The 12,330-nt window shown below is 37.4% G+C and overlaps 1 protein-coding gene across 1 annotated transcript in view; it reads left to right on the top strand.

The window, feature by feature from the left end:
* Positions 1 to 11,848, top strand: part of ATP11B (ATPase, class VI, type 11B) — a gene marked incomplete at its 5' end in the record, with an annotated part of 28,589 nt that extends 16,741 nt beyond the window's left edge. Inside the window, 2 exons of the mRNA XM_008945430.1 lie at positions 7,705 to 7,838; positions 11,505 to 11,848. Of these exons, the coding sequence (XP_008943678.1) occupies positions 7,705 to 7,838; positions 11,505 to 11,586 (216 nt within the window). The remainder of the gene's footprint in view (positions 1 to 7,704; positions 7,839 to 11,504) is intronic.
* Positions 11,849 to 12,330: the final 482 nt, after the last annotated feature.

Below are 12,330 nucleotides of genomic sequence, written 5' to 3'. Positions count from 1 at the left end.
ACATGTATGTTCCATCCCTTCTCTGTCCAATTGTAGATGTACTCCAACAGAGTTGCTTTAAGTGACGAGTTCATCGCACTGCAGCCATTGTCCAGGGCAAGGAATCAGCTGAGCAAAATTAGGTAGAGTAGGAGGGACAGTTCCTCATCAACTCTTATGCATGCTGAAGGTGAACTAACCAGTGCTGAGAGAGATGGGAAGAGGCATGAATATTAGTGGGTTGAGAAGACAATACCTGTAGTGCAGATACATTCAGTTTGGTTATTTCTTGGCTTTGCTCTGTGTTTTTGAGCCAAATGCTTCTCCTAAGTAGCATGTTTTGGACGTGCTTTTTTTTTTTTTTTTTTTTTTTTTTTAGGAAAAAACATTCCTAGCATGATGCTCAACTTTCAGAATACAGGTCTAGCTCTTCTTGCATCCATTTTTAAATAATCACAGTTTCTAGCATGGTTATAATGCTTTTAATTTATGATCAAAATTAACAGCGCTTTTTGCATGTTGGATAATTTCAGCTTTATAAGGCTGTGACAGGAAGGTCCATGTGTTTCAGGCAGCAATTTCTTGTGAGTTGTTTGCCCATTTTAATTTCCTTTCACTTCTGTTGAAAGAGCAGAAAATGTTTTGAGTGCCTACATACACTTGTGCAGCTAAGGCTTTTTGTGTTTGGTTTGTGCATCTATAAAGTGAGTGTTGTTTGTTTTCAGTGTGTACAGATATATATTCCTAAAGGCATTTGGCTACAAATTCCAAGAAAATTATTCAAAAGAAGATCAAACCCTACATGTGTCTGTGTAGGTGAATCATTATGATTCTGAAACTCTTGAAATGCATGGAGCTCAGTACATGAAATACTGTCAAATGCTGGTTCTCTTTTGTAAGACTGAAACATTCATATGCATCAATAATGTCTCAACCTGTTTGATGTTTTAGCCCACCCTTATCTACTTCTATGTTCTATAGCAAGAATTAATGCAAAGAACTGATTTCTTTCACATACTTTTTTAAGGTGAATGTGTTGTTTAAAAATGTACAAATAGGTTCTAGAAGAACCAACCAACTCTACATTTTTGGAACTTGATTGCTGCTTGTTTAACTGAGGCAAAGTAGGAGGCAGGAAGCTAACATTGTAAATGATTAGCAGAGAATTTTTAGTGGTTAATTGAAACAGATGATACAAGTCCTTTTAAAGTGGGGAGAAGGAGGAGAGGGAGGTTTATTTCCTCTGAGAGTGTGCTATGCCTTTGCAAGGCAAAACTTGAAATGGCTATTGTTTAGCTCTCAGTTGTCCCACTGTGAAATGTATCAGCTTAGATTTCCAAACCCCTGAGGGAGGTAGTGGTGGGTGGTTTTGTTTTTAAATTCAGCGCTTGCTTTAAATGGGCAAACTGCAGTATACCTCTTGATTTTTAGTAAACTTTGCAACATATTGAGGAGATTCCTCTGCAAAAGCTTTTACAAGTTAGCTTTTAAAATTCTTGGTTTATCTATGTCATATATAAATTACCTTTTTAAAACTTTGGACAAATGTGTTTCAGTAAACCTCTGTTTTCTCACTGAATTATTAAAGTGAGTTACATGGTGTCTCATATCTATACCAGAGGTTTTATAACAAAAGGTTATATTTAGCTTTCCAAAACAAAACACATTTTAAGAGTTATACAACTGGGTTGTAAAAGAAAAATAAAACCGACCATGAACGCAGCACTGTAGCTATTAAAATACTGAACCAGGGAGAATGCTTGCTAACTTGAGGGGATTTTCTTCATGTTACACTTAGGGAAAGGGTTTTTAAAAAATGGAAAATTTTGTGTTTTTTTTTCATGAGTAACAAATGATTAAGCAAATCTGATTCTCTTGTATGTCAAAATTCTTACACTTGAGTGCCTAAGAATTGGGTACCTGAAATACAAGCACTGAGTGCCTTATACTATGCAGCTGAAGTTGTAAAGTGCAACAAGAATGAAAGAAGGACTTGGGTTTTTCTAATTCTTTATTTGTAGTCTTCAAACAAAGTTCAGAAGCTATCCTGTGGGTCCTTACCTAAAACAGAAAAAAGAAATTGGTTGAAACTGCTCACTTCACTATGCTAAATAAAAACTCATTTGGAATGAAGACCACAGGTTGGTTTCTGTGATGTCCAGGGCAGATATTTTCCAAAAGCCGCAGAGCAGAGAAAGGGAAGAAAACTGTAAGCACATAAACAAAACAGCTACCTGGTGAGTGTAGCTGTAAGCAGCTAATCCTGTCACACCTCATTTGTACATACCCACCCAGTAATTGCATCCTTTGTAACTGCAGAATGCATACTTTGGCTGGTTTTTGTTGTTTGTTAAATATGTGTTATAAGCCTCAGAAGGCGTATAGCGCCAGGTGAACCCTGGCTGTGCCTTGGTCTGCACATGCGCTTACTGTTCTGTGGATAGGTGAAAGGAAAATACCTTTATGATGCAAATCAAAAGGCAAGGATGATATTATAATCCATGTCCCTAGGCTTCACAGTGTGCAAAAAATGTTCAAGTTTCTATTAAGTACATTTCTGATGTACAGTTAAGAGTTTTGAGGGGGACTTTTAAGTGTTCCTGTCACTCCTGTAAATCAGAAATTCAGTCTTGTGTGTGCCTGTAAACTCGTAGCTCTGAACTTCACTGTTGCTTTTGTGACCCAGGATGCAGAGGAGCTCAGGCAGCACAGGTCAGGTGCAGGCTTTATGCTTAACTGGGGACCAAGTACTTCTTTCCTCTGTAGCGGTCTCTCCTGTTCTGGGAACATGTGAAATATGTATCTTAGGGTCCTGTTGTACCTCATTTCAGTTTTTTTTTCTTTGTAAACCAAGTGTTGTGTGTGTGTGTATACATACCTGTCTCTGTGCTTTATAAGAACTGTCAGAAATCTTAAGCCACATGTAAGAAGTGATGCTCAGATAGATGTTCTAATTCTGCTTCCTGGTGGCATTAACGACATTGACAGAGTTTTTACCTTTGGACAATGTGCTACCATGGTACACGATACTAGGGATATGTAAAACACAGAAAAGGTTTTTATTTACAGGGAAGGCTGTCAGTGCATAACATTATATCTGGGACTTCAAAACTATAGCATTTACCTTAGCACAGCCAAGACCCTGCTCTTTGCCCATCTACAGACCCATGAATGTGGTGTTGCCTTTTTTTCCATTCATCCTTATACAAATCTGCTTTCTTTAGCCTCTCCAGACTCCTGGCCCTGGCTTTATGGCCTTCATTAATTGTCTCCTTTTTCCTCTAGTTACTGTTTCATAGGATTCCCCTCCTAAAAGCTTTCCTATCTGATCCAACCCAGCTGTGTAGAAGTCAAGAACAGACAGGTTTCTGTTCCTTTTACAGTGTATCTTTTCTGTAAGGAACGTATAATTTCCAGGAAGACTATTCACGTGCAAACACGTATTCGCACTAGTGAAGTACACCCAGAAGATCTTAATATGTTAAACTTTGAACAAGGGTAACCTCTTCCTTCACAGGTCTGTATATTGTGTTGGCATAGTGCGGTGCTGATCTGTTAGCTAATCCATAGACTCTATGGCAGGAAGAGAGAATAAATGAGAGAAGAATAGACTGTTTCTTATCTTCAGTCACAAAAGTGCACAGATGTACTTACCTGAAGATACTTTTCTCTAATGACTTCAGAATAGAAAAATAATTTGGCACTTGTAGGTTTATTTAGTTCAATTAGAGGAAGAGTAAAAACAAACTTAGGAAAAAAGGTTGAAAACATAAAAATGCCAATGAAGCTGTTAAATGTCAACATTCTTACATTTTCTTTCAAAATTTTAACTTCAAGTGTTTGGAATTTTGGTATACAGTATGTTAAAGGTTAAAGAAAGTGAGCTTTACTGTAGGGAGCAAGTTTAAACTTAATTGTGGACTAGTAATAACCACCTCATGTATATTTTTCTGAAACTTGCATGTGGCATCAGACGTGCTGGCAACTAGGACCTGGGTTCAGGATTTATGCTGCATGCTCTTAGCTTGATGTACAGGACTAACGACATTTCCTGTCCAAAAGTCCCAACTGTATATTTCAGTGTCATTCAGTGTTTAGTTGAAATGTCTGTCTTGTGGTATATGGTACCTTGTATTAAGACAAACAAACTGAATTAGAAGGGGGAGAAAAAAATGAAACACCAAAGTTGGAAAATATTAACTAGATTTCAAACTTGTTGGGCGTTCTGCTTTTGTAGTCTATGGTGTGCAAAAAGACTGAATGCTTCTAAAACCTGTGCACTGATAAACCATTTTTGATCTACTGATTAACTTTAAAAAGTCTCTTTACCTTGCGAATATGCCTTGTTCACTCAAGAACACATTGGAAAAATGAAAGTTCGTGTTAAAATGGTAACTGTTTTAAAGCAATGCAAGCATGGCGCTTTATAAGATTTGTTGCTTTTCTGTCCTTCTAGATGGAAGAAGATAAGGGTTCAGTCAGCTCAGCAGGTGACTTTGCTGAAAGCAGGCACAGAGGGGAGGACAATAGGCAACTGCTAGACCCATCTAGCCTACCCGACAGTTCTTACGTTCACTAGGTAGTACACCCACTCTACCCTAATGTGTGTGTGTATATAGACTTTTATATATATCATATATAGGCAGTCACGGCACCATCTCCAAATTACCCATATTTTTGATATCTACAAGAATCATAGTATGTGGGTTTGATTTTTTTTCCTTACCAAACTGAATCATTCTTTAATTCTGCACTTTAGTTGCTTTTTGATTTATTACATGAAGTGGGCCATTATCATACGAAGTATTATATTTATTGTGATCCTGGATCTTACCTTATGAAAAGACTTTATTAATATTTGGGCTGAAAATAATATCAGATGTTTCTCTTTACTTATTAATGATTTTTTAAAGCATCGTCTCTCCTGCCTTCTGTTTCCTGAGGGTTTGTTTCAGGTCTCCAGAGACCATTGTGCTCTACTGCCTTACTGTGCCAGGTTTTACTTTGATGTAAAACTATGATCATGATTGTTCACCACAGAGGGAAAAGTGAGAAAAGGGACTCTTTAGTATAATATAAATATCTTCTTTCCAGGTAGTGAATATAAATATAAAAATCCATGTTCACCAGGCAGAGTTACACAATAATATCTACACATGAAGTTGAATGTATTTTTATGTTGTCCTTAATGCTCTCCCGGTATTATTCTACACTTAACTGTGACTTTGATAAAACATAAATGTTATTTCCAGGCTTACATAAGGTCACATTTGCTGTTTTCTAAAAAAGAGTAATGTTAACTTTTCCATGAATTGTGGTTCAAGCATGATCCTAGTTTTTTCTGAGTGTCTAACTTAAGAAGAACAAAAGAGCTTCTAGTGAAGAAGAAACACCATCCCTCCAAAATCCAGAGCTGTTAGTTCACTCCTAGGAAGCTAGTTTGAGGTGACTCTTGGTTCCTTTTTCTGCCTTCTTTGAATAATATCTAGACTGTTAGTTCTCAGCCAATTCTAAGCGAAGAAAATATCTGGTCCATCTGCTCCTACCTACAAGCACTGTAATATGGCCTTTTATAGTAACTTTAAAGGTATTACTTGATCTCCCTCGGGATAATGGATGAACTGAATACTCTTTTTGAAATCCTAGGTGTGGAAATGTTGAGAGGTTTTTTTTGTATTTCTGTAAACACAACTGTGAAGATCACTGCATGTGCAGCAGGGAGCTTGCTTTCTGACTTCCTGTTAGGGAGTTCCTTCTGCTCTCTGTATTTTTTCTGATTCACTGTGAGCTCAGTATGAAGTGGCTGTGAAGGTCATATTTGCCAGTATTGCAGTGCTGCAAATTGTGCTGTTCCTAATTATGGTATCTTCTGTGACAGTACAATTGTGACCGAATATGATGGTCATCAAATAAGGGTGTTCAAGAACTCAAACTCTGTTGAGTTGTGTTGTGGTTTGATTTGATTTAACCAAAACCCTTTTTAGACCTGTCAGTTACCATGCTTATGCTCCTGTGTCTCAGGTATTGACCAAAGTTGATTGTCGTAGTCAATGTTCATTTTGTGTCCAGAAGAACTCCCAGTGGGTGTGAGTTAGAAATGTGTGCTCTGCCCTCACTCATGGCCTCCGAGGTGCAGCAACCAAATCAAGGCATTCAGTTTGTAAAGCTTTCTGTAAGTTCATACAGCTGATTGTCAGCTGACAATCCTGTAAGCGTCACATGAAGCAGCGTGACAAGAAGATTTGGAAGGGGCATGGGGAATGTGGAACAGAGCTGAGGAAAGGACAGGCATAGGAGAAGATGCATGGAAATGCCAGTTCTGCCTGAGTGCTCCCTCCTTGCCCTACCATTGGGATTTTTCTCTTGGATTTCCAGATTCCTCTTGCTTCTGTTAGCTGCCTCTTCTTTGTAGTATAGGAGTTGTTCTGCTATGAAGATGTAATCTGTCCAGTTGCCTGTTTTGGGGGATTAGGAGGGAATGTGCCCACTCATAGTAAACCATTCTCATAGGAAACTGAGGTTCTTTGCTTTTCTTGTGGTGTTGGGCAAGTGTGGGTGGCATGAAAAAAATTGTGATTGGAAACCAAAGTCTTCAGACAAGAGTTAGCTACCTTTAATCACATGGTGAAAAGCTGGAGAAGGCTATTAAGTGAGCTGTGTCCTGTCATAGGCTAAGATGCCTCCTCACAGATTTCTTCATTCACTGGTGTCTGAGAATGAGATGAGGATAATGGATGCTTAAATTTAGCCTGTCTGTTCTACATTTATTTGACATAATGCTTTCATAGAGTGTCTGAGACATTCCATACTCCACATTTTTAGGTCCTTTTGGAAAGGATGCTGAAGTCAACCATGGATATTCTCTCCAGCAGCAGCAAATTTCAGTCAGACTTTAGTTATGCTGTGGTTGGCTAGTGTACAAAAATAATAGAGGGGCACACTGATAAATGGCACTTAAATCTATACATCTCTGTAGTGCTCTCATTTTGTTTGGGTGTTTTTCTCACCTAAAAGAATGAACAGTAGAAAGTTTGTTATGGTAATGTTGAATTATTCTTCATGCTGGCATGACCATGATTGAACCTTTCTGACATCAGCCTTGTTTGCATTTAGGCAAAAGATATTCACAAAATCAGGACTGCACTTTTGTTTCTTAGCAAGCCAAGGGTATCTATGGTCTAATGTGCATATCTAATGTAAATTATTATAAAAAGTTGCATTCAACATATGAATAAAAAGTACTACTTACAGTCAGGTTGCTGCATTGTAGTCTGCAGCCCTGGTCCAAAGCTTTCTTTTGATAGGTTTCCCTAAAAATAAGGCAGACTTGCAGCTTGTATAAATAGTACCTCCACTGACGTTAATCAAGGCATCACAGCTAAACTGCCTGACACTCTGCTCCTGAGAGTCATTACAGCTCTGACACAGGGAATTGCTAACCAGTGTATTTCCAACATAAAGCAGAGATGGTGCTGCATGATTCCCATGTGCTTGCCGAGGCTGCGTTCAAACCTTGGGAAGATCAAACTGTAAGGTATATAGACCTTAGGAAGGGAAATGGTAATGTTATTCACAATTCTAGTTCTATAAAATTGAAAAATACTCAACACTCTAACTTTACGAAAACCTGCTTTTCCTGAGTATTTTTCTGATAACATCACCAATGCTAGAATCTGTGAGTAATGATGATTTTTTTTTTTTTTTTCTTTTATTTCCTCCTTCCAGCTTACTGAGGCACGTTCAGGTATCAACTGCTTGGACTCCATGTGCTGCTTCTCAGATGGGGAAACAGCATGCACATCTCTTAGAAGAATGCTGGAACGACTAATGGGAAGATGTAGTCCAACCCGGGTCAACAGGTGTGGCATTTCTCTCAATAGCCTTTGCTGCAGACGATTCTCCTATAAACTGGAACCTGATGAGCCTGCAGCAATTGATGTCTAGCAAACCGGCTGCAGGTTTTGCTTATTTAAGTAGGAAATGCAACTCTTTATTGTACTTTTTTTCATCCTAAAAGATTAGTATCTTATTTCTTTTTGAGTGCTTTCTTTTGGGATGGGGAGAGGGAAGAACTGTTTTCAAAAGGTTTCCACTAAAATATTTAGTTTGGCTTACTACAAGCTCTTGTGTTGTATCTTCTGTCACTTCTCTTGATTTGTACAGTCTTCTCTTCAGAAAATCAAGCCTTGCTGCTGGTTTTGTTCTCCTTTTTACGAATTTTTTCCCCCCCTTCACAAATCAGCCGTTTGTAAAGTTAAAAGACTTCTCCCTTTCGTTCTCGATGTACAACCTCCAAATATTTACCTTGGAGCTTGCGTTACTCCTGAAGATACACAAAAGGCTCACGCTTTCCCCCTTAAATGTAACTTCATTGTTAGAAGGAGAGTCTTGAAAACTTTCAGCCGTTGATTGATACGAAGATGAAATATTTTTGTAGTATAACTTTTATAATCTATTTCTAAAATCAGAGTCATGACAGTACAGAACCTTCAGGTTCTAAGAATTTTAAACTTTTTTTTTTTTCAGTTCTAGGAGGTATATTGTCAAAATCATGTGTGTCATTCCAAAGTATGTGCTAAAGAAATCTTTTTCCTTCTCAAACCACATGTGAAACAAACCTCAGTGGGATAAAAGCACGTTAAGAGTAATGGAATACATCCAAGGAGCAATGCTGCTCTTGCAGTCAGCGTAACTGCTAGAAAAGCTCTTCCTAAATCTGCTCATGTGCCATCTCCCCGTTTCCAAATAGAGGGATAGCTAACAAACATGGAAATATTTGGGGGTAGAAATAAAAATAGTCCCTTGTACATCGTAATCTCTCAGTCCCTGAATGATATCATGGTCCTTCACTGGTCAAAAGGCAAACTTGAAAAAGTTGCACTTCACATTTTCAAGGAAATTCATTTTGTATTTCAAGAACTTTGTCTCTTTTGGTTAAAGGTTGTGATGTCATTCATTCAGTATAAAATCCTGTGTGGGTAATTTTTACTGACAAGCTCTGTCATTTCTGATTCTGCCTTTAGCTATTGGTATGTAGTCCATCTCTGTTCTGAACTCTTGTGTTGAACACAGTGTCTGTGGTTTCACAGGTTCTCTCTTCTGGCTTGCTTATGAAATTTATTCAACGTTTCTACCAATCTAGGGTATGATTATGCAAAGTGTTTCATTCCATATGAAAAATGAACTGTTATGATGAAGTACATTTTTGACTCAAACTCTTGCTGTATAGAAAGTGGGCATGATGTATAAAATAAAAATTTAATAGAATTTTTAATCTACAAGGTGACCATTTAATTGATCTAAAAATCAACATTCTGGTAGCAGTTGCTCTTAGTTTTTGGTCTTTTTTTTCCACTTTCGTGTAAAACTGTGCTTTTCAAATAAGGAACTTCTCACGCTACTTTTTCAAATTTATTTTTGCCTAATTAAGGCAAATTTTTAGTTTACTTTTGCCTTAGTATCTTGTAGTCTTATAAGGTAGGTATTCTGTGGATTATTTTCTGCAGTGCATTTACATTTTTTAAATTTCCTTCTTTTCCACTCAGTTTTTCTTTCTTTAATAACTTACAAATATTTATTGAAGATAACTCATATTTGACAGAATATTAAACATTTTTTGAAGACTGCTTTTCCTCAGCTTTCTTGTCTGGTTACCTCATGTAAGTTTGAGATGAAGTTACATTTAGCTGGCTAATTTTAGAGTTATTAGAACACTGAAGTTAGTATTATGTTTAACGAATATGCAAAACTGATGGTGCTACCCCAGGGGCTTGAAGTTCTGTAGTTTTTGCTTCTGCCTCTGGTTGAAATTAATCTTCGCGTTTCACTTAAATTTACGTACAACTAGAAAAGACTTTTGTTTAATTTCAGTCTTACTTGCCTCCTTCAATGACTTAGGTTCCTTCCTTTCAACATTGACACTCAAAACCTAGTCTAAAAGTCAAGGTACTAAGCCTTGTTTTTCCCCTACACTTTCCTGATATTAAGTGAAAGTCTGTTTATTTTTTAATGTACTAATTGCTTAAATCACATTAGACAGTTAAAAATTGTGACATGCTGAAGGTACAGTTCAGAAATCTATTTGGTGATTTAAAAATGCTTGTTTCATGAGCTTGAGCTGCTTTGTTTTTTTACCTTAAGCTCATACCTTCGGAAAATTGTGCAGTCCCAAACAGGTTGGTCTTTCAAATACTTGTGCTTTGTAAAACAGCTTCTTATTCAACTAGGAGGTAGCTGCAAATTATTTTTGTTGAATGAAGCAATGCTGATAAATCCATCGTCTGTGAGAGTGCTGTGGAGCGAAGAGGACTATTTTGAAATAATACTACTGTAATTAGCTTGTGTTGTATTCTGTGCTTGTGATATTCTGTCAAATATGATATTCTGTCAAATACAGTAACTGAACATGAAACCAAATTTTGATAGAAACTTTGAATCAAAGTTGTACAAATGCTTGGAGTAACGGGCCACAGGAATATGGTCTCTTGTACTTAATTTACTGCTTGTAAAATGTATTCAAGAAGTGTCTTTTATAGCTTCGTTTACCAGTTAGAATATGAACTGTATGGTGTGGTATCATAAAATGCATTTTTTTTGTCTGTCTGTTCCATTAAATTGTCTGTCAACTTGTCAGTCACTGCAATGTTAAGGATGAGGGATCACATACGTTTCTTGTACAGCAGGATTCATTATTGAACTCTTTGGGTCTCCCATTAGTGGTATTTGTGTCAAGGCACCACCACATGTAAAAGTTCTAAAGAAACAGCAGATTTCTGACAGAGACAAATTTGGAGGATGAGTTCCTGATGTCTTGATTTCCTCCCTTCCAACCTTCTATTTTTCAGCTTTTCACAAACAGTCCTATAAAATTGTTCAAGAGTAATATTTCTTCATAAGTAAGAGAAAGACATTGTGAGATCCCATCTGAATTGAAAGCTGTGATGTGTTAGGTCATTTTCCTGATGCCTTTAACTTCAGTTTGACAGTCAGGGATGAAATCAGTTCCTGGCTGTAGGTAAGTTTGGCCTACTTACAGCTCGAGCTGGCCTGGATGTTTAACACTAGAACACCTGTACCCTGGGTGAGCACAGTTAGCTGCATGTTCCACAAGGCTTTACTAGCATGAGCTTCAGCTCTATCAGACTGTAGCATGCACAGTGCCTCAGCCTACACACACACAACATTCTGATTTTCCTTGAGGCACAATATTAAAATGTCAGTTGTAAAACTGGCATATCAACCTCTGGTCATTTTAGCAATGAGAATATCTAGCTGAGTAAACTTTGGCAGAAGGTTAAACACTGAATTGCTAGTGACATAGCTGATATGATGAATTGCAGTCTATTTTCAAAGGTTTGAGTGAATTGCAGGTGCCTACATGAAATTAATAGATTAGTCTGTTAAAGAGTTAGGTTTGCCTAATCTCATAACACTTTTAACTTTTGCTTTCATAGACGTTTTTTTTTTCCTCACCTCTAGATTATAAATTCCCAGTCAGCCAAACTTTTCTTTTATTGTTACTTTAGATCATGGAGTTCATCGGATCCCTTCTATGCCAACGACAGAAGCATCTTGACTCTCTCCACAATGGACTCAGCCACTTGTTAACAAGGACATTTGTAAATGCCTTGTGGAAGCCATGTGGTGCTCACACACCTATAGTATGTTCTGAAGCGAGTTCAGTGCTGCATCCCTGCCCTAGAAAAGCCTAGCATGACTTCCAAATACAAACCATGGCTTGTCTTGTGGCCTAGCATAAGTCATCTGGACAGTAATCCCTTCCGGTATTTTTTTTCCTAGTTATATCCGCAAGTTGCTGATTTTTTTTTTTTTAAGGAATGCTTTTACCTCTGGAGATTTAATCCTTTTTGTTACCACATGAGCAGATTGGAATACTGCATTTGATACCTGAGGCGTCACTGTAGCACAGTGACAAAAATATTCTCCCAAATTCAGCTGATCCAATAGAACTGAATTTGCCCAATGAAACTTTAAAAAGTTAAATTTTTCATGATGACCCTTCACTTTAAGCACACATTAATTTTGAGTTCTGTCTTACAGATGCTGTCATAGCATTTTGCAAATCAATTTTGTTATTTCCGTGGACAATTCCTGTATTCTGTGAGCAATCAGTTTAGTAACTTTTGAGAGTTTAAATACAATTCAAATATTTATGCTGGTGTATGAATGGCAATATCTCAGTCATTGCTTTGAAAAACACTTAACTTTGACAAATCAGTAATTGGAAATAAGGTATATAACTGCTCACCGTTCTGTTGTACAGTTCAGAAGCCAGGCATCTGTTGTTATGCCCAGTGTGCTTTGTTACCAGTTCTTAACCCTGACATGGAA

This window comes from Merops nubicus, unplaced genomic scaffold (genome assembly GCF_000691845.1).
Source record: "Merops nubicus isolate BGI_N331 unplaced genomic scaffold, ASM69184v1 scaffold48118, whole genome shotgun sequence".
Lineage (NCBI taxonomy): Eukaryota > Metazoa > Chordata > Aves > Coraciiformes > Meropidae > Merops > Merops nubicus.
Note: the sequence above shows the minus strand (reverse complement) of the source record. Positions and strands in the feature narration are given on the sequence as shown.